Genomic DNA, 24,783 nt, shown 5'->3' with positions numbered 1-24,783 from the left:
AGATGTTTGAGTTGGAAAACCGTGGCTGGGGATTTTCTTGGTAGCTTCAGGAGTCAAAGCCAATCCTGAGAACGGAGAGCTGCTGCCATGTGCAGAATGGTGCTGATAAGGCAGGAGTGTGGAGGAGAGATTGACTTGGTCCATGATGTGCCTTCAGGAAGGGCTCAGGGGCTCTCAGCAGCACGCAGAGCTGGGGAGGTGTCACCTGGTGGGTGTCAGTAAAGGCTGTGGGAGGGTGGTGTGAGCACTGCTCTGTGTGTGCAAGAGGAGCTGCCCACAGGCACAGCAAAGCACCTCCTCAGACCCCAGCCAAATGCTGGGCTGGGATTTCTTTCCAGGTGAGATTCTGTAAGGCTCCCACTCAGCAGAAATGATGGGGATGGGTTTCCCATGGTGGGAAGCAGCCCTGTCTCCCATAGAGCCAAGGATTTCCCAGTAGGAACCCGACTCAGGTGAGGGTGCAACACATCCTTCCAGAACAGATGCACGGGGCAGGGCCTCACCTGTAGAGAGCAGGAGTGACACTGGGGGTACAAGAACCACACAGCCCTCAGCAGCCTGCCTGTCAGGGCACAGCCTTGCTTCCTCCAGAGCAGTGCTGGCCACAGTGGGGCCACAGTGGGGTGCAAGAAGAAAGTATTTTGGTACCATTCATAAGTAAAGTAACATTTGTAAAGTACTGCTGGTTTTACCTTGCCTTTTGAACATGTCTGCTGTGGATATAGTTTATTGGCAGCTATGCATGCACTGGAGGTGCACAGTCACCAGCTCCCTGCTGCTCAAGGTGAGCAGAGCATGGCTCTGCACCCCCACACCTGAGCTGAGCTGGGGGTGAGGCTTTACTCACAGCAAAGGATTTAGGGATCAAATGGGCATCAGTTACACAGGCAGGACATAGCCAGCTGCTGGGACCAGGCAGGATGCACCCCAGGAGGAGCTCATCTGGGGCTCTCCTTCACTCTGGAGCATCTTGCTTTAACCCCATGGAAACTGTCAGTAGGGCTGAAGCTGGCAGAGAATTTCTTGTGCCCCTCTCCTTGTCCTCTCTCAGAGGTTCTGGGGGCAACTGCTCTGTCTCAGACCATGGTAGGAACACACTGCTTGGCTCAGCCAGCAATGCCATCTCCACACTGGGGTATGAGGGAGGGTTTGCTGCTCCTAAGGACCCACGTGCAGGGGCAGGAGCTCAGAGGTGCCTGCAGAGCTTGTCTCTTGCAGGTGTGCTGGAGATCAAGCCCAGATTTCTCCTCCTGGAGCTGATTCTTCTGTTGATGCTTCAAGCCCAGCCAAAAATACCTTTGAAAGGATATTGTGATGGAGAGAAGGTAATGCCACTGGAGGGAGTTTTCCCGTGGTGAAAGACAGAGAAAGTACTTTGCTTGGCCCCGTTCTCCCCAGGGGAGCAGATGTGAGACAAAGCTCACCTGCCTGCTTTTCACAAGGACCCCAGTTCCTGCCAGAAGCCAAAGTCCCACAGGCTCCCTGGCTTTTGACAGCAGGGTGATGCTTGGGTGCTGAAGCTCACAGAGTACCTGGGCTTGGCCAAGCAGATCTTGCATTGGGTCAGCTCTTTGTGGCAGATTGCCGCCGCAAACAGCAGAGGAGATGCTTGGCCACCCTGCCAGCAGCATGGGCAGAGGAGGGAGCTGGGGGCTCCTGCTCTGTCTCTGGATCTCTCATTGCTCTCTGATGCTCACTAGCTCACTGGGAAGTGGCAGTTCATCACCATCACTTCCCTCTCCAGCTGGCTCAAAGACCTCAAGAGAAATGGGCAGGTGTCCCTGAGCTCTGCAGTTCACTGTGATGGTGAAATAATAACCAGAACTGTGGTTCCTGGGTGTCAGTGCAAATCTTCTTTGTGATGGCTTTCACCCAGGGCTTCTCTCATTCTCGCTCTTCACTGGCTGTCTGCAGTGTGCTGCTGCTGTTCCCCCTGAGGGAGAGACTCAAGTGCTCCTATTTGTCCTGGTAACCCTCCAGTTTGGCCCAGCATCCATCCCAGCCACCCTCCACCCCCACCTTCCTGCGTGGCAAAAAGCAGCAGGTTAGAGATGTGGTTACTGGTTCCAGCACAGGCACTTGCCTCAGCTCCCTCAGCTCTCCCAGCAGCAGCTCCTGGTGCTCTTGCTGGTCCCACAGGTGGATGTTAAAACTGAGAAGCGATTAATGAGCACAGAGCTGCAGTGAAGCAGAGAGAAAGGAAATGCAGAGCATTTCCCTTGGGAGTCAAATCCCAGACAGCTGGCAGGAGCAAAAGGCTGAGGAAGTTAAAGAAGAAAGAAAATATTAAGATACCTACTCTGGAGGCAGGTGAGAAGCACCAAAAGAGTCTTGTCCCTGCAGCTGGCCCCACGCTGTGCTGGCATCCAACTCTGCCCACACCTTCCCCCACAGCCTTGGTGGCAGCAGCAATCGTGGGCAGGCAGCAGCCCTGCCAAAGCCCAGCCCGGTGTCCCTGGCATGCCACTGGCTCTTGGCAGCCTTGTAGAGCTTTGGAGCAGGCTGCCAGCCAGGGCACTGCTGTGCCCTAACAGGGCTCCCGTGGTGCACGCCTTCGCCTGGGGCTGGGCACCGGCCATGGGAATCCCTGCCCTGAGCACGAGGGACAGAGAGGGCAGCACATGTTGGGCAGCAGGGAACCAGGCAGCAGGGTCTGTTGAGCACCACGGTGTCCTGTTCGTGCCAAGGCCTCCTCTCCATGCCTGGAGATGTCTGGGTTCAGCAGAACTGCAGCTTCAGCAGCCCCTGGCACTGCAGTGGGGAAACCCTCACACAGCTCCAGGCAGCTCTGCAGGGCTTGGGGATGCTGGGGACAGCAGCCTGGGATGCCTGCCAGACACAGGGTCCATAAAGTATGCCTGGAGCTGGTGTCTACACTGAGCACCTGCAACCCTGCAGCAGTCTGGGACATTTGTGCTCCAAAGAGGCCCTAGGGGTTGGAAAACCAAGCCTACAGGCATGAGACTAACCCAGCGTGTGTGAACCCAGGGATGTGGCTGTGATGGGGAAGGGAGGCAATGTGCATGGCTCTGTCCAGCACTGGTGGCTGCAGCTGAGGCCTGACAACCTCAGTGCTCTCAACCAGGTGCTGCAGCTGTTTGGCAGGCAGGGACCTGCCACCTCCTACCATTGCCCCAGCAGCAACACAACCACAGGTGGGATTTCCCAGCCCCTCTCCCCAGCTGTGGGACAGGGGCAGGCAGTAACTGTGGCCCAGTCGTTAGGGTGGAAAAAGACCTTGAATCTCACCAAGCCCAAGAGTTAACCCAGCACTGCCAGGTCACCGTGAACCCTGTCCCACCACATCTCCACTGGTTTGAAACCCTTCCAGGGATGGAGACTCCACCACTGCCCTGGGCAGCCTGTCCAGGGCTTGACAATGCTCAAGGGGAGGAAATTGTTCCTCACGGCCAACCTAAACCTCCCCTGGCACTTGCTCCTTGGGAGAAGAGCCCAACCCCCACCTGGCTCCAGCCTCCCTTCAGCCTCCCCTCCGCCGCCTCCTCTCCAGGCTGAGCACCCCCAGCTCCCTCAGCTGCTCCTCCCCAGCCCTGCTCTCCAGACCCTTCCGCAGCTTTGCTGCCCTGCTCTGGACCTGCTCCAGCCCTCAATGTCCTTCTCGGAGCGAGGGCCCCAGCGCTACCCCAGCATCGGAGGCGCGGCCCCGCCGGTGCCCGGGCGCTAGGACCGCTGCGGACCGGTGGGGGGCGCTGTTCTGATCCCGCCCCGCGGGTGGGCCCCGCCCCCCGCGCCCCCCGCCCCGCCCCCGCAGCCGCTCTCGCCGCCGCCGCCCCGCCGCGGCCCCGCTCCCGCCCGAGCCGCCGGAGATGGAGCGGGCCCGGGGCTCTGCTGCGCGCCGCGGAGTGTTGCTGCTGCTGCTCGCCGCCTTCGGGGCCTGCCGCCTGCGCCTCGCCCGTGCCGGTCAGTCCGAGTCCCTGACCCCCGCTCCTGCGTGCGTCCTGTCCGTCCCCATCTCGCCGTGTCCGTGTGGCCGGAGGACCGTGGATGCTTGTGGCCCCTCCCGGTCGCACCCGGTGCGGTTTTGTGTGCCGCCCCCTCTCCCCCCACCCCAGGGGGACTCCGCGTTCCTGGGGGCTCAGGCTCCCACCTCCTGCCCACCCCGCCCCTTCCCCGGGGGCTCCGTGGGTCGGGGGCCGCTCAGCATCCCTGCGCCGGGCTGCGCGGTTCGCTGCCTCAAAGCAAGGGTAGAGACGGCTCCCCCCGCCCCACGCCGCCCCCCGGCTTTCTGCTACCCCGCGGGCCTCGCCGCGCTCCCCGGGGACGGGCAGCGCCATCGCCCCTCTGCCCTCCGCCGCGGCAGGCTGGGGCCTTGGCAGCGGCTGGCAGCGGCTGGCAGCGGTTTGGGGTGGCAGAAGAGGCCCTCAGATGTGGGGCCTGATCCTGGGAGGGGGCAGGAGCGTGGGTTTGAGGGAGCGGCCCCGCACTGTGGCCCTCGTGATGCGCCTTTACTGGAGGGAAAAAGCAGGAAAACAAAGCCAGCCTCCCCCGGCCCAAATAGAGCCCCCGGTAAGGCTGCGGCGGTGCCCGGCCCGGCTCAGCTCGCTGCCAGGCCGGGAGTGCCCGGTTCGCTCGGCTGCCCCGAACCGCTCCCTCGGTGGGGAGCGGCAGCGGCACCACGGCGCCGCGGGGCAGGGTCGGTGCCGGATGCGTTTCTTCTCACCTGGGGCAGAAAACACGCGTGCCTTTCATTTCCCTCCCAGCAGCACCACCTCTGCCCTCCTTGCCGTTTTCTTAAGGGCTGTCTCAGCGGCTTGGGGGCTGACTTTGGTTGGGCTTTTGTCGTCCTAGGGTGTGGGTGAGTGCGTTTTCTCTCCCAGTAGATCTGGCACTGGGTATGTGTTGTGCCCCCTCACTCTGTGCCCACTGCCACGATGGGCATAAACACCAGCCCTCCAAAATGCCCCCATCGGCCCTGAGCATGGCTGCTTGCAGGGGGGGCTGCCCACCCCTACCCACCCCTCTGCCCACTCTGGCAGGGTGGTGGGTGTCCCAGCCCAGGACAGCACGTCTTGGGCAGGTGCTTTCTGCCCAGCTGGCCACAGTGGCTGGGCAGTGCCTCCCCCTCGCTCCCACCATTGTTTGCAGATCCAATATTGTTCTCCCTGCTGTGGCTTGCTGGCAGGGCGGGCGCTGGGCAGCAGCCTGCCGTCAGCTGGGCCCGTGTGGCCTCACCATACTCCTGCCCACGCTGTGCCACAGCCAGAAGGTGCAAACCTTTTTAAAGTCTCCCAGCAGTTCAGCACAGTGCAAGGCTTTTCGTGCTCCTGTGTCCTCCCTCGGCCTGTGTGTGGAGGCCAGGGTGGCCTGGCCGGGGGGCACCAGTGGCACAGGCCGTGAAGGGAGGAAGGAGCTCTGTGGCCCTGACACAGTCACTGGTGAGCTGCACAACTGCCACTGCCCCCGAGGGGAAGGGGCTGGGGGTAAGGTGGCCTGGCTGCTGGAGAAGGACCCCTCAGGGGCTGCTTGGGCTGCTGTGGGTAGCAGGCAGCAGAGTCTCCCCTTCCCCTCCCTTCCTAGCCCCCAGGTGGCTGCTGGCGATGAGGTGAGTGCCAGGGGCCTCGCTCCACCAGCTGCAGCCCCCTCCAGCCTGGGATGGCACAGGCACAGGGCACAGGCAGCACTGGGACGTTCAGTTCAGCCTGTGCCCCCAAGCAAAGGCTGGGCACAGTTCACTTGCACTGTTTCGAATCACGTCGTCATCCTACTGCCTGGAAATGCCAACTGCAGCATTGGGTGCTGCAGGTTGGTGCAGCATGTGGCACTGGGCTGCTTTACCCTCTGCAGTGCTGGGGTGCCCTGGAATAGCATCCCTGGGATGCTGGGTGGGGAAAGGAGTCACCGTCCTGTCCCAGCAGCCTTCCTCCCTCAGCACCACGAGGCAGAGGAAACTTTGGCTTTCCTTCCTGTTGTGTAGTTGCCCTCCCTGGGTGGATGGGGAGAGCTTGGCTGGTGGAGGTGGCAGGGCCATGGACAGCTCCTGCTCTGCGATGTGCAAGTGAATCTGGTTCCTGGCCAGCAGATAGCCAGAAGAGAAGGTCTTGGACCACCATGCCTACGTCCTCCTGCACCTCTGGCTTCTGCAAAGCTGCTTCAAGTGAGGGCTAGCATCCCCTCCCCTCCAGCTTCATCTGTCAGTGGTGCAACCTCCCGGGGCCCTGCGACAGAAGCCACCTCCCAGGACACAGCCAGCACGTGGGATGGTGACATCCTCCTCTTGCCAGGGGCCTGATCTGAGCTGGGGGAAGGATGGCAGGCAGTTTTGGAGGTGGTGCAGCGGTAGTTTAGTTTTGGTTGGTGCTTCTCAGCTGTGTGTTTCCCACGTGTCTCTCTCTAGCGCACCCAGCTCTGGGCAGAAACGTTTCCTGGCTGCGTTTCCTGGAGCCTTAGTGCGAGCCAGGCTTCTCACCCTGTCCTGAGGAGTTTGGTTGCCAAATTTCATCTATTATTGTTATAAACAAACAAACAAAAGAAGGTTTTCCTAAATGGGAGGATGGCTGAGAACCTCCTTTTCTAATAAGCTTGGGAGCCCAGCCCTGCTGCTGCAGCCAGTGCTGTGCACCAGGAGCACCCACGGAAGCTGGTCCTTTGTAGTCCAAGTGACTCCTCTGGCCACATGTGAACTGCCCTCTCCTTGCCACCTTTGCCCCTGCTGCTGCTTAGGAATGCAGGTGGGGCATGGATGCTGGTGCTGACATCAGCTGCCCAAGCTCTGAGGTGGCACAGGGACTTCCCAGGGTCCAGAGCTGGAAAGGACAAGGCAGGAGCCATCCTCTGTGGAGTCCTCACGGCTCAGCCTTCGGTGGAGTTCTCCATGCCCTGGCTTCATTTGCCTGCTTTGCAGTCACTGTGCCAGGGAGGGAGCTGTGGCAGGGGCAGGACACAAGGTGGTCCCCAGAGACCAGCATGCTGAACACTGAAGCTGGGCCAGTTGCAGGCCTCTCTTGGGAGCATGGCGGCGGTGCCTGCTGCTGCACCCATGGCACTCACAAGGCACCAGCTGCCTTGCCAAGCTCCCTGGGGCACTGCCCAGAGTGTGGTCTCCTAGCCCCCTGGCATCACTTGAATTAGTCTGCAGAAACCAGAAATTTCCATCCCCAGTTTTCTCTTGAGACACAGAGAGAGCTCATCTGAGCGCCCTTGGTAGTGGGGACAGCGCTGGGCCATGGTCCTGCTCAGCAGCATGCAGCCACCCTGTCCCTTTGAGTCCCCCTGCAGCTGGGCATCAGGGGCTGCTCTGCCAGCCAGTGAAGGCCAAGGGTTTCCCCCATAGCAGCTGAAGTGCTGCTCCCCAGGGGCTGCTCCCAAGTTGAGTTCTTTGTGTTTTTCTTCTTGGAGGTGATGTTCTCCCCATGTTCTCTGGGGTTACATTTGCACTGCTGGCTCCCACCATGACCAGTGAGCCCTCATGGGTAGGGAGGTGTGGAGCAGCTGGGGTCATGACTGGTGGGCATCCTATGGGGCTCTGTGGGTTGGGACCTGTGCCAGGGACGTTGGCAGAGCCACATTCACAGGCCTGGGGAGGGGGAGTGGCTGAGAAGAGGCCCCTGATCTGCATAATCCAAATTAGCCTCAAGGAAGAGCATATCCTCGTGGAAGAGATGTGGGGAAAGTCCCTGCTCTGCTTTCACTGCAGCTTGCTGGTGACCCACAGACCCATGTGCACCCCAGCTCCCCTGGGGGCTGGAGCTTGGGAGACCATGGTCCCAGAGCCTGGGAGATGCTGTCAGGCCTTATGGATCTATGATGAGGGTAGTGGGACACTGCAGCAGGCTGCCCAGGGAGCTGGCTGAGGCTTCATCCCTGGAGATATTCAAGGTGAGGCTGAACAGGGCTCTGGGCAACCTGATCCAGTGGAGGATGTCCCTGCTGAGTGCAGGGGGCTGGACTGGATGAGCTTTGGAGCTCCCTTCCAACCCAGACCATGCTGTGATTCTGATTTCCCTGGCAGCTCCAGGTGTGGGTTTAAGTCTTGATGGTCTGGAGTAGAACCCGAGGGCTGCACTGCCTGGGGGCTGGGGCTCGATCCCCACGGCTGACTGGGTCCTCCCCGTGGCACAGAGGGGAAGATGAGTCTGGGACAGTTGCCTGAAGTGGTGCTTCTGGGCCATGGCAGCATTAGGGGAGGTAATCAGCTTAGCTCTGCTGTGTGCTTATGGGCATGGGAGCGTTGACAGTGTGGCAGGAGCTCTGGGGACAGGGAGGTCGAGGCTGTGATGGGGATTTCTGGGTGACAGGGGTAGCAGGAGTGTGAGGGACAGGAGGGGTCATGGAGTGGCTGGTGTGCTGGGGAGAGGAAAGACATGGGGACAGGAGGGACAGGAGGGATGACAGCATGGTGGGAGCACTGCAGCAGGAAGATTGATGTAGGGTGCTGAGGACAAAAGGGTTATTGGGGATGTGGGGATGTTGTGGCTAGATAGGAGGGGTTGTGGGGGTGCCAGGGACAGGGGGGGCGATGAGGTGGCCTCTCACCAGGTGCAAGGTCTTGCAGGTACTGTAGAGAGGAGCTGCCATTGATCATCCCCATGGGGGGCTCTGGATATGGTCCCCAGTGGGTGCAGTGGCTCCCCCAGGCCAGCTGCCCCCCAAAAGCCCAGGGAACGACGCTAATGCTGCTGGCAGTGCTGGGGCATCTCCCTCCCGCTTCCAGGCGTCACGGATCTCTGCCAGCAGGGGTGACCGGAGCACTGCAGGGCGGCAGCAGGCCTGTAATTAGCTGCTCATGAGCTAACGAGAATTGCAAGGGGAAGAAGCTGGCCATTAAGTGCCTGGAGCCTGCTTTCAATTGCAGGAAGGAAACGCAGCCCAGGCAGGTCCCGGTCCCGGCCTCTTCCCGTCCCGGAGCAGCAGAGCGCTGCGGGCTGGCAGCTGGCACCCCTAGCCGGGGCACCCCTAGCCGGGGCACCCCTAGCCGGGGCACCCCTAGCCGGGGCACCCCTAGCCGGGGCACCCCTAGCCGGCACCCCGCGGTGTGCTGCTGGCCGGAGGCGGGGGGGGCAAAGCCTTTGTGGGAGGGAGGTTTGCTGGTTGGTGAGGGGAGCCATCGCTTCGGTGGCTGGCGTGAGATGGCACATCGGCTGCCGTGCGGGTAAGGACCCTCCCTGGTTCCTCGCAGCGCAGGATGGGCTCCCGGCCGCCGTCCCCTCCCGTAGTGCGGCGATGGCAGCAGCGGTGCGGGAGGCGCCGTTCCCGCTGCGCACCCAGCACATGGGTGCTGCCTGGGGCCCTGCGCAGGAGCGCTCCTGGGGAGCTCTGCTGTGTGGGAGGAGCAGCTCTGCCCCGGGGAGCTCAGCGGCTCGCATCTGTCTGCGGCTATTCCCCAGCCCGCCGCTCGCCGGCCCCGGTAAGCTGCCGGCCCCGGTAAGCTGCCGGCCCCGGTAAGCTGCCGGCCCCGGTAAGCTGCCGGCCCCGGTAAGCTGCCGGCCCCGGTAAGCTGCCGGCCCCGGTAAGCTGCCGCCGCCGTGACGCAGCCTGCGGCCGCAATTTCTGCCTCTGGCTGGAAGGGAGAGGGTGCCCTGGGCCGGCTGACTCCTGCGGGGATAAAACCCAGACGAAATCTCTGGGTCCAGCTGTTCAGCAGCGCTTGCAGCCCTGTCCCGGCAGCCCTGGGATGCTGCGTTCGCAGGCACCCCCAGGGTGCAGCTGTGCATCCCCCCTGCCCCCCGGTTCTCTGGGCTCAGGGAGGCCTCCCCAGTTCCTGGGCTCTCCACCCCAGCAGGGCCCCAGCAGGTGTCTATCGCTGGTGGTGGCTGAGTCAGCCTGGGCACAGCCCCGGGCACAGCCCGGCTGCGGTGAGGTGCCCCTGGTTTTCCGCCTACCTCTTGCCCTGCGTGTCCGCGGGGTGCGGGCAGCCCGCCCGAGGGGCCCCCCCTGCCAGCTCTCAGCCAAAAGGGGCAGCCCCTAGAGCCCCTGGCACCTGCTGATGAGTGCCCATGCCCCCAAGTCCCCATCTCAGGGTGCTGGGCTGATGGGAGCATCGAGGCTGGTGCCAGGCAGGGGATGGATTTGGGGGCAGGAGGCACAGACTCCCCCGGCCCGAGTGAAGCCTCCTGTGCTGCTGGCGCCGCCTCTCAGCCGCCCGGGGCCCTGCAGTGGCAGCGCTGTGGTGCTGCTACCCAAGGGTCCCAGCGGCGAGGTGTGGGAGGGCTTCGGCTGTGCCAAAGAGCATCCAGCCCCGGTGGGCACAGCGGTGCTTGGCAGGGAGCTGCCACGGCACAGCTTTGGTCCCAGCCTGGCCGTGGCAGTGGGTGGGAGCGGTGGCTGTTTGCCAGCGTGGACGTGCTGACCCTTGGCCTGGCACCTCCCTGGGTGCTGGGCTGGGGCAGGTGGGCTGCCCTCTCCCACCTCCTCACCAGCAGCAGTTGGTCTGCAGGGGGTACTCAGCAGTGCCCATGACACTGCCCAGCTGCAGCTTGCTGGGCAAGTGGGCACCCTGGCAGGAAGGACCCTCCTGAGCAGTTGGTAGCTGATCAGTGGCAGGAGGAGAGAGCTGGAACCAAAACCTTCCCTCAGGGCTGCACAGGCTGCAGGTGGGTCTGTGCTTGGAGCAGAGCTGTAAGACCTCCTGCACTGCAGGGCACAGCCTGCCCCGGCGTGGACAGGAGAGTGGTGCCTGGGCTGCCCATTCCCTGCAATGCCAGCAGTGCCAGCACTGTGCTGTGCTGCCCATCAGGGTGTCCCAGAACACTGCAGGGATGTGAGCAGAGGTTCCTCTGGCTGCTGCTCAGCCAGTATCAGCACACAGTGCCTGTGTGGGGCTGGCTCCACTAACCCCTTTGTGGCAGTGCCATGGTGGTTTCACCAGTCACACTGTGCCAAACCCCAGAGCCCAGCCAGGGAAAAAGGAATTCAACAAACCCATCCCCTGCCCATCCCCTGCAGGCTCTGGGCAGGTTCTAAACCCCTTGTTAGAAGCAAAATCCAATTAAGAAGGCTGAAAGTGGGCAGTTTGAGCTGCAGAGAACAGCCAGGTGCTTCGTGGCATGGGGTGGCACTGGGGACAGCCTGGGGTCCACACTGAGGGGTGGACTCACACCCATCTGAGCCAGTGGCAGGTAATGCAGAGCCAGTGGCAGGCTTGGCACCAGAGAAGTGGCACCAGAGAAATGGCAGCTGGCAGCTGGGCTGCTGGCTGGGGATTACTTTTCCTCTTTCTGAACACCTGAAGCAAAGCACTCGTGGCTGGAGGCAGTGCTGGCACCACAGAGCAGGACACAGTGTGCCACCCTTCTGGGGGGGCACAGCCTCTGTGGGCCTGGAGCTGCTCTAAACAGCTGGAAGGGGACAGGGAGCTGGGGCCAGAACCTGCAGCACCCAGGGCTGGCCAGGCTGGGGGACTGGAGGGTCCTGTTGTGCTCAGTGCCCCCCCAGCCACTGCACCTCCCTGGGGCTTGGGGACAGGCTGAGGTGTGACACTGGCTTGTGGCTGGCTCCTGGGATGGACATGCAGGCCTCTGCAGGTCCCCCTGGCTGCTGCAGCTGCCTTGCAGTCCCCTGTGCCCTGGGGCATGCGTGGTGTCACCATCCTGCTTGCCACAGATGGGGGGCTGTGTCCTCTGCCTGGTCCCCACTGAGCCATTTCCATGTGTCCAGGGGATGTCTCCCCTTCCCATGGCACACATCAGTCTTCCCCTGGTGTGCCAGGGCAGGGAACAAGGATTTTTCTGGCTGGTTTGGGAGTTTGAGTTGCAGTGACACAAACCCTGCTCCATGGCCTGGCAAGGGCAGGCTGCCTCCTGCTGCCTCTCTCCCCAGCCCCGGCTGGCAGGAGCAGCTCTTTGGGGCTGCAGGCAGTGTCTGCTCTGGCCTGGGGACAGCTTCTGGGTGACGCAGGCGGGTGGGGGAGGGGAGGTGTTTGGGGTTGCTGAGGGTTTGGCATCTCCCCACTTCTGGCCCTGCCTGGCTCTGGCCCTCTGAAACAGAGACACTGAGTCTGGAGCAGGTCAGGACTCTGGGGCCCTTGGTGAGGCTTCTGTCTCCTCTGTCATGCAGCCCCTGCCCACCCCACAATCACCATGCCCCCCATGCCCCATACCCCTTTCCTGCACTGCTGCTGGGGCTGGTGGCACAAAAGCAGCCAGCAGTGGCATTTTACCCAGGTGAGTGCCCGTGGTGGCAGTTTCTATTCTGCCTGTGTGGGGATGCTGCTGGCTGCCTTGCTGGGCACACAGTGCAGCTGAGGCAGGGCAGGGAGGGGTGATGCCACCAGCAGTCCCTGTGGGGATACTCTGTGCCCTGGGGCACCCTCCAGGCTACCCCAACATCCAGCCCTGTGCTGGGTTATGCTGGCTGCTGGCATTCAAGGCAGCGAGTGCCTACCTCACCCCACAGGCATGTCCCTGGGCGTTTGGGTGGCTTGGCTGCCCCCCAGTCCTGCCTGCCCCTGTCCCAGGGAGGCTGCAAGTCAGAGGGCAGAGATATGCCAGGGGCTGGAGTGAGTTTTGGGGCAGTGCTCCTGCTTACCTGCCTCAGGCTGGCTCCAGCCTTTCAGAGCCAGGAGCAATCTGCAGAGCCACGAGGAGAGCCTGGGTGGTGCCAGCTCACAGCTGAAGCCCTGGGAGCACAGGCAGGCTGCTGGCAAGTCCCACGGCAGGTCCCACAGTGCCTGGCTGGAGGAGGAGGAATGGCCTTGGAAGGGAGCTGGCAGACACCAGGGTGCCATGGGGCCCAGGCTGCCGGCATCTGTGCCCACGGCCGCGGTGCCCCTCGGCCGCAGCCAGCATCAGCGTGCAGAGAGCTGCAGCCCTGCTGCCCTGGCACCCCCAGAGCCCACCCTGTGTGCTGTACCCCTGTGCCCTGCCTCGGGGGCTGTGCTCTTGCTGCCCCACGCCGTGCCCGCTCGTCCGTCGCAGCTGATGCTGGCTCTGCCAGCTCGTGCTGCTGGCACTGGGGCCCCAGCAGGCGGGAGGCTGGGCCTTGGCACTGCCAGTGCCCAGGGTGCAAGCTCTGTGACCAGTGCTCAGCACCAATTACTTACCCTCTTGAGGGGGCAGTGGCAGGGAGGGGGCAGTGGTGGTCGCTGCCCTCCTGGCCACGGCAGGGCCTTGGCTGCCCTCAGCCCCTGCCCAGCTGTGGGAAGATGCTGCCAGACCCGAGGGCATTCTGAGGGCACAGGAACTCCCATTGCAGTGCTTCACCAACCTCAGTGCCCACCTGGGTGCCCAGCCCAGTTCTCCCCGGGGTGAGTCCCTGGCTCCTGCTGCCCTGCTGTTAGTCCTTCCGTGCCAGCTGCACTGTGCCCTGTGTGCTCACTGGCCTTGGGCTCAGCTCCTGCCTACAGGGAGCCACACAGCCTTCAGCACCAGCAGCTTGCCCCAGCCCAAAGCCCCATCCCCCAGGGGGGTAGGGGTCAGGATCAGACCTGTCCCTGCGGCTCTTGGGTGCCAGCATGTGCAGTGCTCAGATCCTGGCACCTGGTGTGGCACAGAGGTGCCCACTCTCACCAGGCCTGCCAAAGAGCAGCAGCTCGGCCTGGAGATGGCCTTGCAAGACCTCACCCTGCAGGGTGCCCATGGTGTCATATCTGCTTGCCAACCACTGATTGATTTCACATGGGGAGCTTAATTAGACCAGTGCCCACCTGTCTAGCTTCCAGTGCCAGCCCGTGCCAGCTGGGCAAGCACAGCTCGTTCCTCAAACAGAGATAAGGACCTCAGTGTGTTGTAGGCTGCCTGTGTTGAACTGGTTGCTGGGCACTGGCTTAGGGCTGGGCCTCTTGCTTCCCTGAGCTGGCTCCAAGATGGCTCTGAGGGTCCATGGTGCTGGGTGGCCACAAGTGTTGGGTGACCCCCGCGGGGGTGGCTTCCTCCCCCCAGGGAGCAGCTTTCACTGTGCATTTCCAGGGGTCCACAGCGCAGGTGGGAGGCTCCAGTGCCACTCCCCTGCCTCCAGCCCCCCACAGGGATGTGGCACTTCCCCACCCCTAGGGCTGCTGAGTGCCAGCCCCTCTGCCAGCCCCTGTGCTGACAGTGTTTGGTGGCCTTCTCCATGCCAGGGCAGGAGAAGCAGGCAGCTGGATTCAGTTTTGGGGCTGAAATGCCCAGTTCCTGCCCTCCTCAGTACCACTCAGCACCACGCTGCCCCACGGAGCAGACCTTGCTTCTGCACCCACCCCCCAGATGAGCTCCCCCAGGCTGCTGTGCTGAGCAGAGTGCAGCCAGCCCTGCTGCCATCTGGCTGCCCTGCTGAGAGATCCCTGTCCACAGCAGGAAGCCCTGCAGCAAGGGCAGCTCTGCCCTGCACCCCACCATGCCCAGGGGGGTCTGGGGCCACTGGTGACCAGCTCCATAGTCAGATAGGACCATGCAAGGGGGGGCGTTGTGGGTGGCATCCTGCTCGACACCTGCACCCTTGCTGGGGGAGCAGGGCTGCCACAGCGACCCTGGCAGCTCCACTGTCTGCCAGAGCTCTCCAGCATGCAGTGCCTGGGCAGGGCAGCAGCTGCCCCCCACCCGCAGCCTGGCAGGGCACAGGGCTGCTCAGGAGGGTCCCTGGAGCTGAGCTGCCTTTTCCTGTGGGCTGCTCGGTGCCATGCTGTGCTGGGCTGTCCTGGGGGCGGGCAGACAGCAGGCACTTTGCCCACCACGGCAGGCTGGGATGGCTCAGGGTGCGTGGGATGGTGCTGGGAGCTGGCTCCTGCTGTGACTCATCCCTGGGGCTGCCAGCCCTCCTCCCGCTCCTGCTGAGGCCCCTCCGGTGCTCTGCTGCTGCCCACGGCAAAGGTGTGGGCATGGCCACGCCTGGCACGATGAAGAGCAGGCCTAGGACAGCTGTGCAGCCCCCACCCAACTGTGCACACACCCAGCTGTGTGCCCCATCCAGCTGTGCCCAGCCCAAGCACTCAGCTTTCCACAGCATGAAGGAGCTCTGTGGTGCCCCGGCTGTCCCTGTGGTGTCCTGAGCGTGAGCCCAGCGAGGCTGCAGCAGGGTGCCCCTGGCTGTCCCCAGGCACTGGCGAGGTGCCCAGGTCTGCCACGCTCCACAAAGCCAGGAGGGAGGTTTGTGCCACAGTGCATCCACTGGGGCAGGGGTGGGGCCCTCATTTTCCCCTGCCCTGATGTCAGAGGGTTGGGAGCTGAAGCTGCTGCTGCCTCTGGTGACAGTCGCAGCTCTGTTGAGGCTCTGGGGGCACACAGGGGCACAGGTTTGCATTGGTTGGGTTCCAGGTGCCAGCCTGCCCATGTGGTGCAGGCAGGGGCAGAGGCCCTTGCTGCTGCCAGCCCTGGGAGCCTCAGGTTGTCCTGCAGCACCCTGGGGCTTGTGGTGCCCTCTGCAATGGTGGTGCCCTGAGGCTTGGGGTGTCCCATGGGGTAGCAGTACCCTGGGGCTTGAGGTCCCCTGCAGCAGGATGGGCACTGCCTGTACTCCCCTGCTGGAGTCATAAAAGCATGGAAGATCTTGAGCTGGAAGGGATCCTGGAGGACCATCGAGGCCAACCCTAAGGGCACTTCCCTGCTGTCAGTAGTGGCTCTGCTAAGGCGAAGGGGGGGGTGGAGGGACAGCGCTGGTGGCTGGGGACCTGCCCTGGGGCAGCTGGGTGCCAGGCTGAGAGGCTGTGGACAGACCCAGGAGGTGTTGGAGCTCTCCTCCTGATCTGCTTTCCCCTGTCCCCGCAGCAGCAGCGTGTCCCCGGAGCCTGGACTGTGCCCTGCAGCGCCGAGAGTTCTGCCCCCCGGGCTCGGGGGCCTGCGGGCCCTGCCTGCCGCCCTTCCAGGAGGACAGCCGCGGGCGCTGCCTGCCGAAGCAGCTCCCAGCCAGCGGTAGGTGAAGCCCCCTGCCCCCCTGCCCCACAGCAGCCCTGCTCCTCTGCAGGCCTCTCCCCCTGGGCACATGGGGATGGCAGCTCTGCTCCAGCTCACTGCAGCTGGGGGGTGGTTAGGGCTGGAGGGGAGACGTGGACCTGACCCCACCCCTTGTGCACCCTCCTGCAGCCCTGCAGATGACTGCTAGGCCCTGGCAGCACCCAGGGGTGCCCAAGGGTGGGAGGGGGCCAGGGTGGCTGCCTGGCTGCTCTGGGCTGGGGGGGGAGGGGTTGGGGGGCATGGCCTTGCAGAGCCCCAGGCTTTGCAGGAGCAGGGTAGCAGCTTGCAGTGCCCAGTGACTCCTGCAGTGACTCCTGCAGATCCCATGGCCAGGGTGAATGGGTGCCCACAGCCCTGCCCGTGCCAGGGCTGAGCTACAGCAGCACCTGGGATTTCAGTACCTGGTTTGAGACTGAGCTGTGATACGAGGCTGGCATCTCCTGTGCTGATGCCAAGCCTGGTGCTGGGAGGTGCTGGGAGCCCACCCTTCTCTGCCTGCTTTTTGCACCCACTGCCCCATAGCCCTCTTGCTAAGGGTGGCTGTTTCCTGCACTGTGGGCAGAGCCTACAGTCCCTCCTTGAGCCCAGCTCCTGCCTGTGGTGGGCACCCTGCAACACTGCCTGGCCCTGCCATGGGGCAGAGCTGGTGCTCACCAGGTGGCATTCCCTCCAGAACAGCACCACCATCCCCACTGACAGCGCTGGCAGCCCCTTGTGCCCGACCCAAGGACAGGCAGCCCCAGAATGGGCAGACTGACTCAGCCCCTGCCAGGTGGTGCAGGAGCCAGAGAGGGGCAGCTGTGCCAGGCACCCAGCTGCTGCCTGCATGGAGCAGGGTCCTCTGGGGTTTGGGGGTGCTTCTTTGTGTTCTGCTTGGGCACACTTCGTGTCTTGGGCACGCTGGGGGTGCCACCAGGATACAGCCAGAGCTGCCCTCTGCCCACGACTGTGCTTTGCAACAGTTGGGCACATGGGTGATGGCAGAGCCCATTGTGCCCTTCATGCCATCAGCCTCCTGGTAGGAGGATCACCCCTAAAACCAGAGGGGGGACCCTCAGCGTGGGGCCCTGGCTCAGCACAGCTCTGTGGCTCTCTGGCAGGGGGGCCAGGCTGTGCTGGAATGGGAGCGATGCCAGGCAGGGGCTTAGACAGGGAAGGGCACAGGGCCTGGCATTTGGCAGTGAGCAGGAATCTGATGAGAAGATCTCCCTCTGCCACGGGTACCAAGCATCTGTACCAGCTGTTCGTGGTTTACTTTTCCTTCTGAAGCCTTGGGAGTAAATTCTCCCTCTTGGAGGGCTGCACATGTGCCAACATCTCCATGGCAATCCCACTCCGTGCCAGGGAGATGTGGCCGCAGCAGTACCCTCTCATCCTCTCTCAGCTTTGTCAGAGACATGCAGGACCAAGGTGGCATCCTCTGGGCGGATGCCAGGAGGCTGGAGAACAGCCCAAGATCTCTCCCAGACCTATTCTGTTGTCTCAGGCAATGCCACCACCTTCTGGCGGGGAGGACACCGCACTGAGGGATGCCTAAGCTTGCACAGCTGCAGCACAGGCTTGGCCATCCTTGGGCTGCTGGAGACGGCCTGCAAGGGACACCCCGGGGAGGAAAAGGTCCTGAGGAAGGACTGGCACAGGGGGCAGCTGGAATGCTGTGTGCCAGCCTGGCCATGCCCTCTGTGCTGCAGGCAGGTGGTGGCACTTACCATCAGAGGGCACCCGTGCCCTGTGCAGACTGTGCCTGCACCCTGCACATCCTGCCTGCCTCCTTGCCCAGCATGCCAACTTCCTGCAGCACAGCTGGGGGGTGCCCTCTGGAAGCCCCTCTGTTTTTGTTCCTCTTGCAGCAACAACCAGGGCAGCTGGGCAGCCCTGGCCCTCTGGTCCCTGGGAGAGCAGCCCCGGGTTGGGGTTCACCCACCCGTGGTGCTCGGCAGGAGCTGGGCACTGGTGCCTGGCTGCCTCTGCCCCACGGATGTTGTGGGGCATCAGAGTGGCATGGCCAGGGGAGATCACAGCTGCCAAAGAAGGGTGTGGGGAGTCTGAGCTGCTGAAAGGGAACTGGGCAGTGAAGCTGCTTCATGTGGGTGAGTGGCACAGCCCAGGCACTGCTGGCAGTGCCACAAAATACAGCTGGCACAGCTGCCTGGGCTTCCCTTGCACTGCTTCACGTGGCAGGGAGCTCAGTGGCCTGGGAGCTGCCTGTGATGGTTTTCCAGCTTTTTCTCCCTCATTCCAGCCCTGTCCCATTCATCCTCCTGAGGTGCTGGCTGCAGTGGCTGGGCTGGGCTGGGCTGTGCCAGCCCAGTTTCCCCAGACCCATGGTGACACACAGGGGCATGGATGTCCCCTAGGTCCCACGGCAATGGAGAGAGGCCTGAGTGTAGTGGGGAGCTAGGGTGAGGCACCAGAACTTGCCCATCCTGGACACAGGGCTGTGCCAATCCCGGGTACTAGGCTGTCACACTCAGTCCCATGGTAGCTCTCCAGCCCACTGGAAGAGCCTGGAGCCCTGTGCCAGTGCCTTGGCACCACAGTACTCAGCCACGGGGTAGAGCACTGGTGGCACAGCTGCAAGCCTGGCAGCACCTGAGCACTGCTTTGAATATTGCTTTGGAAGTGGAAATAAGAGTGCCAGGAGCCAGGGAAGCCTGGAGCCAGGGGCTGCTGCCAAGGCTGGGGATGATGTGGGGAACCAGGGGACACAGGGCCATGGGGACAGAGGCTCTTCCTGCACCTCTCCAAAGAGTGTGCCCCTTTGAAGCTGGTTGTTGGCTGGCATGGCTGTGGGTCACAGGGCAGCCGAGTGCCTCTGTGCCCAGCTCGGAAGGGAACTGGGATGCATTTCCCACTCCAGTGGAGCTGGATTGTCACAGGCAGGAGCTGAGCTGCCCCTGCACCTCGCCTGGTGTGTTTGATTTACCCTCCAGGGCTTCCCACTGAGGGCAGCCTGAGCATGGCAGTGCTGGGGCAGAGGCCGCAGGGATGGGCACAAGGGCATCTCCTGCCTTCCAAGGTGGCTTTAATGCTGTTGGGAGCAGTGCTGAGCATCAGAGCTTTGGCTCTGCCGGCCGAGCCTGGGCACAGCGGCTCCACTCCTGCTCTGTGCTCTCACCCTGTGGCTGGGCACCCCTGGTGTGCACCGTGCTAGGGCATGGCCTGGGGCAGGCCCCCATGGAATGCCCAGGCAGCCCCTGGGTGAAGCTGCTGGTCCTGGCTGCATGGGGCATCCCAACCTCCTCCCCGATGGGGCTGCATCCCACTGGGTGCTGGGAGGCAGCCAGCCCCCAGCTGCAGTGGCTGTGGCTGCTGTTGCTCCAGTCCTGGGCCTGGGCACACAGCCACATCCCGGGGTGCCCACCTCATACCTGCCTCGTGCCCGCCTCGTGCCCACCTCATACCCGCCTCGTGCCTGCCTCATACCCGCCTCGTGCCTGCCTCGTGCCCGCCTCATGCCCTCCTCGTGCCCGCCTCGTGCCCACCTCGTGCCCACCTCATGCCCGCCTCGTGCCCACCTCATACCTGCCTTGTGCCCGCCTCATACCTGCCTCATGCCCTCCTCGTGCCCGCCTCGTGCCCACCTCGTGCCCACCTCATACCTGCCTTGTGCCCGCCTCATACCTGCCTCGTGCCCACCTCATACCCGCCTCGTGCCCACCTCATACCTGCCTTGTGCCCGCCTCATACCTGCCTCATGCCCTCCTCGTGCCCGCCTCGTGCCCACCTCGTGCCCACCTCATACCTGCCTCGTGCCCACCTCGTGCCCACCTCATACCTGCCTCGTGCCCGCCTCATACCTGCCTTGTGCCCGCCTCATACCTGCCTCATGCCCTCCTCGTGCCCGCCTCGTGCCCACCTCGTGCCCACCTCATACCTGCCTCGTGCCCACCTCGTGCCCACCTCATACCTGCCTCGTGCCCGCCTCATACCTGCCTTGTGCCCGCCTCATACCTGCCTCATGCCCTCCTCGTTCCCGCCTCGTGCCCACCTCGTGCCCACCTCATACCTGCCTCGTGCCCGCCTCATACCCGCCTCGTGCCCGCCTCATACCTGCCTCATGCCCTCCTCGTGCCCGCCTCGTGCCCACCTCGTGCTCACCTCATACCTGCCTCGTGCCCGCCTCATACCTGCCTCGTGCCCGCCTCATGCCCTCCTCGTGCCCGCCTCGTGCCCACCTCATACCTGCCTCGTGCCCACCTCGTGCCCACCTCATACCTGCCTCGTGCCCGCCTCATACCTGCCTCATGCCCTCCTCGTGCCCGCCTCGTGCCCACCTCGTGCCCACCTCATACCTGCCTCGTGCCCGCCTCATACCCGCCTCGTGCCCACCTCATACCCGCCTCATGCCCTCCTCGTGCCCGCCTCATACCCACCTCATGCCTGCCTCATGCCCGCCTCGTGCCCGCCTCGTGCCCGCCTCATGCCCGCCTCATGCCTGCCTCATGCCCGCCTCATGCCCGCCTCGTGCCCGCCTCATGCCCACCTCATACCTGCCTCGTGCCTACCTCATGCCCACCTCATACCCACCTCATACCCGCCTCGTGCCCGCCTCGTGCCTGCCTCGTGCCTGCCTCGTGCCCGCCTCATGCCCGCTCTGTCCCGGCGCAGGACGGATCTCTGTTCCCAGCTGGGAGGATGAAATTGACTTTCTGGCCAGGCAAGAGGCTCCTCGCCCCCAGGCCCCGCGGGATGGCAAGCCCAGGAGTAAGTGCCTGCTCCCCTGTCCCCTCCGGTGCCAGGGACCCGCGGCAGCCTCCCCCTGGGGCTGCTGCGCCCTCCAGAGCTGCCTGGGCACTGCCCTGCTCACGGCTCTGCCTTCTCCCGCAGCCACCCCGGTCCCTGCTGGCGGCAGGCAGCGTGTGGGCAGCGGGCTGAGGGAGGGGCTCCTGCAGTGGGGTCGTGCCGGCAGCGAGGCGGCTGCCACCCTGCCCGCCTCCACCGCCGCTGCAGTCCAGAAGTACCCTGTGGAGGCCTCCCCCATCCCTTCAAATGACAACGTGGTGCTGGGTGAGAGCCTGGGGACAGGCGGTCTGCCAGCAGGATCTGAGTGCTGGCTGGGGCAGCCTGGGCTGGTGGCACCATGCCACCAGGCTCACCCAGCTGTCCTTCGGTCCCCATCCACCTCTGCAGGGCTGATCGTGGTGTGCACTGTGGCTGGCATCTCGGCGCTGATCGTGGCTGCAGTCTGCTGGTGCAGGTGAGCCTGGGGCTGCTGCTGCCAGCCAGGCCCCCACTGTCCCTGTGCCCAGGGGAGCTTGTTCCTGTGTTCCTGGGCACATGGCAGGGTTTGGAGGAGAGGCAAGAGTTTCCCTGACCGGTCACCCTGCAGGTATGGTGTCTGCTGGTCAGGGCTGGGGGACAGGGTGGGACACACTGCCAGGACAGGCTCCTGGGAGTGGGTGGCAGCTGAATTGGCCACTGCTGTGCTGCTGGGTGCTGACACCCCCTGCCATGATGGTGTCTCATGCTCAGGCCCCATGGGATGGACATGGCTGTGCCTGTGGGTGCCACCCATGCCATGGCAGGGAACAGGGATGTTGAGGGGAGGACTGAGACCCTCCCAGGGGTCACTGGCTCCCAGATGGAGTCGTCTGCACCTGTGGGTCCTGCCAGCTGCTCTCCTCTCCCCTGGCAGGCTGCAGAAGGAGGTCAGGCTGGCACAGAAAGCTGACTACTCAGCACAGCAAGCGGCCAGCCCCCTGCCCTGCGACAAGATCTCGGTAAGACACCCGTGGCCCTCCTTGTGGTGGGGCTTTTGGGGCTGAAGCCAGGAGTGGGCTCTGCTCAAGGGGCTTCCAACAGAGTGGGGTCCCCCTCCAGGTGGGCTGGGGGCTCTCCAGAGCCCAGCCTCCATGGCTGTCTTTGCTCTCTCCACAGCCTGGGGACAAGACTCTGGCTCAGAGTGCCCAGATGTACCACTACCAACACCAGAAGCAGCAGATGCTCTCCATGGAGAAGTGAGCAGCTCCATGAGCAGGCAGCAGACCTGGGCACAGGTCCATGCCCAGCCATTAACTGGGGTGCTGGTAATCATCCTGCTGGGCTTCACCCCCTCTCTGTGTCCCGTCCCCACAGGCACAAAGAGGAGCCCAAGCTGCCGGACTCGGCGTCGTCTGACGAGGAGAATGAGGATGGAGACTTCACTGTCTATGAGTGCCCCGGGCTGGCTCCGGTATGAAGGGCACAGGGCAGCTGGTGGGGCCCTGTGTGCGTGGGGAGGGATCCAACACATGCCTGGGATGGGCACAAGTCCTTCATCCAGCCCGGAGGCGACCCAAGCCATTTGCTTCCTCCAGGTGCCCTGGCTTCGGCTTACTCCAGTGGGCATAGGGGGGTGCCCCAGCAGGGGGCTGTGCCCTAGGGAGCATTGCTCCATGGCCCTGGGAGCTTGGAAGACTCAGCCCACCATCCCTACGGTGCCAGGTCACGTAGGGCTCCTGGCCACCGAGAGGCTCATCCTGGTGCTTCCCTGCACCTGGACTGGGCACCTGTGACCCTCAAAGCCAGGGGAGACTTTCCTGGCTGGCAGGGGACCCCGAGGAGGGGCATCTCCTAACGGCCTTGGGTACAAAGAACACAAAGCGACCCCGAAGGCTCCCCGAAGGAGCCTTTCACATGTTAATGGCTGCGGAGCCCGGCCATCAGGATCCAGATTAAGGGTCATCATTAGGTCTTTCCAGGCCCATTAAAGGGCACTTGATGGCGGGCCGGTAGTCTGGGTGAGGAACCCCGCTCCTGCCAGCCAGGCTGTGCGGGCCCATCTGGTATTTTGGGGGTTACACATCGTCACCCCATCCCAGCATCCCTGCCTGCCTCTGGCCGGGAAGCAGCACCTTTGCTGGGTGACAGCAGGATGTCACCCACGCAGTGCCCCTGCCCCCCGCCTTCCCCCCGGGCTGGGGTTCAGACTTGGAGCCCTTCGGCCCGGGCAGCTCAGCTCACAGATGGTTCTGACCTCCCCCTTTTCCTTCCCCCACCGCCCGCCCTCGGCTGCAGACTGGAGAGATGGAAGTGCGGAACCCCCTGTTTGATGACAACTCCTTACACCCCTCGGACCCCAAGTCGCACCAGTAACTCCCCCTGCTCCGCCCGAGCTTGCTACGGACTCTGTGCCCGAGGCGGGCAGCCGCGCCCGAGGGGCACCCGCAGCTGGGCAAAGGGGCACAGACCCCACTCTGCCAGGCTGTTTGATGCCTGCCCAATAAACACCCAGTAACAGCTTTGGGAGGGGGGGATCGCCCCCGATTCCAGCGTCCTTGTCCTCTTTGCTGCTGTGATCGCGTCCCTGCCTTGCCCTTCTGCCCTCACTGCCCTCGGGGACGTGCCAGGGTAGCAGCCACTGCACTGGCAGAGAAACTGGCAGCTGGGGGAAGAGGCTGCAGCTCTGGCTCTCTGCATTTGGCTTTGAGGAGAGGGCATCGCTAATGGCTCCCGGGCCTGGTTTGCCCTCTCCTCCCCAGCTCAGGCAGCCCCTGGCAGCAGGGTCCCGCTCCAGGAGCCAGGACCAGACTGTGGTAGCTGATGGCATTGCTCCCCAGGATGCCCCTTCAGGTACCATCCTGGGTCCTACCCGGCCAGGAGCAGAGGCTGTGCCATGGCATCTTGCACTGTCTGCATCCCGTTTTAGGGCTGCTGGTCCTCAGGCCCTGCCGTGCAGACAGTCCTGGTACCAGCCTGGGACCCTGTGCTGGGTGGTGCTGGCAGAGGCAGATTTCCTTGCAGCAGCCTTGGATGCCAGCTGAGCTCTCACCCTGGACCTCTGTGGGTTCAGGGTTTTGTTATTAAGCCTGTGTGTCTGTGACAGAGGAAGGAAGAGCTGTGGTGGGGTGGGAGGGGCAGCCAAGGCTCAGTGACTGCTGCAGGGTTGCTGTCGCACGGGGCCTGCTCCCCTCCCAGCATTCCCGTGGGGCCTAGCCTGCTGCTCTCCACACATCCTTCCATGGCAGGCTACAATCTCCACCACTCCAAGCCAGGCACCTCCCAGGCTCCAGAGCCCCCCTGCACCCTTCCACTGCCCTTGTCTGCATTCTGGCTCACCAGCCCCGACTGACACATCCCAGCTTGGAGCCCAGCACTGCTCCCCACAGCCATTCTGTTGCGCTGGCCATGACCCCTCCAGCCCGATGCCCAGGACAGGTTTTGGTTTGCTTTGCACAGATGTGGCTTCACTTCCAGCCCCTGGCGTGGGTTGTCACAGCGGTGGGTGACCTGCTGCGGGCAGTGTCGCGCACAGGGATGGCTTCTTGCACGCACGGGAGCTGCTGCATGCTCTGGAGCCACTGCACGGGCAGCCAGGCACGGGCAGGGCAGGCAGCGGCAGGGCCGTGCCCCTGGGCAGCAGCGGTGTGGGAGCATCCTGGGGGGCGACTCGCTGGCAGAGGCCATCTCTGCACAGACCTTTCCCCGCGCCCCGCCGTGGGCTGCTGCTGCCCGCCTCCCCGTGCCCCTGGTCGTTGTACTGATTGTAGTTCTTTTAAAAGGAGATTTTATTAAAGGACCATGTTTGAGACCCACGTGAGTGTGTGCTGTGGGGCCAGCTCCCTGCTGCGCGGTCCCGGGCTCGGGGAGGGGGGACACAAAGAGGGAGGATGCTTCAGGTCCCCGTTTCGGACGTTTCCCCGGGGCAGGGCATGAGCAGCATCCTGCTCCCGGGGCAGCTCCCAGCCCTTCCCAAGGGTTTTTCCAGAGTTTATTTTCTTGTTTCTGGGTGCTTGCCAGGAGAGGTTTCTCCAGCAAAAACACTGGGTAGGAGCCACCAGCTGTCCCTGCCTACACCCAGCCCTGCAGCACCCATTGCCCACCCACTCCCACTGCCCCTCGCCCCCGGGGCCGGGCCTTTGGCACCTCGGCAGGGCCGCAGATAAGGGCTATCGAGTCCCTGCATTGTGTGGAGCCTGAGCTCCCTGCAGGCCTTTGATCACGCCAGTCCCCCATCAGACTGATACCATCTCATCTGGTT

The 24,783-nt window shown here is 63.5% G+C and overlaps 1 protein-coding gene across 1 annotated transcript; it reads left to right on the top strand.

Annotated features, from left to right (window-relative positions):
- Positions 1–3,795: 3,795 nt before the first annotated feature.
- Positions 3,796–24,337, top strand: NPDC1 (neural proliferation, differentiation and control 1). Its single transcript, XM_068164106.1, has 9 exons — positions 3,796–3,921; positions 15,636–15,779; positions 20,433–20,528; positions 20,652–20,831; positions 20,955–21,021; positions 21,460–21,544; positions 21,702–21,781; positions 21,900–21,996; positions 22,821–24,337. Exons 1-9 carry the CDS (start codon positions 3,828–3,830, stop codon positions 22,896–22,898), a joined length of 921 nt encoding a protein of 306 aa, XP_068020207.1. The 5' UTR covers positions 3,796–3,827; the 3' UTR covers positions 22,899–24,337.
- The last annotated feature ends 446 nt before the right edge of the window (positions 24,338–24,783 follow it).

This window comes from Melanerpes formicivorus, unplaced genomic scaffold (assembly GCF_026170545.1).
Source record: "Melanerpes formicivorus ecotype bairdi unplaced genomic scaffold, bMelFor1.0.p_v2 SCAF_77, whole genome shotgun sequence".
NCBI classification, from domain to species: Eukaryota; Metazoa; Chordata; class Aves; order Piciformes; family Picidae; genus Melanerpes; species Melanerpes formicivorus.
Note: the sequence above shows the minus strand (reverse complement) of the source record. Positions and strands in the feature narration are given on the sequence as shown.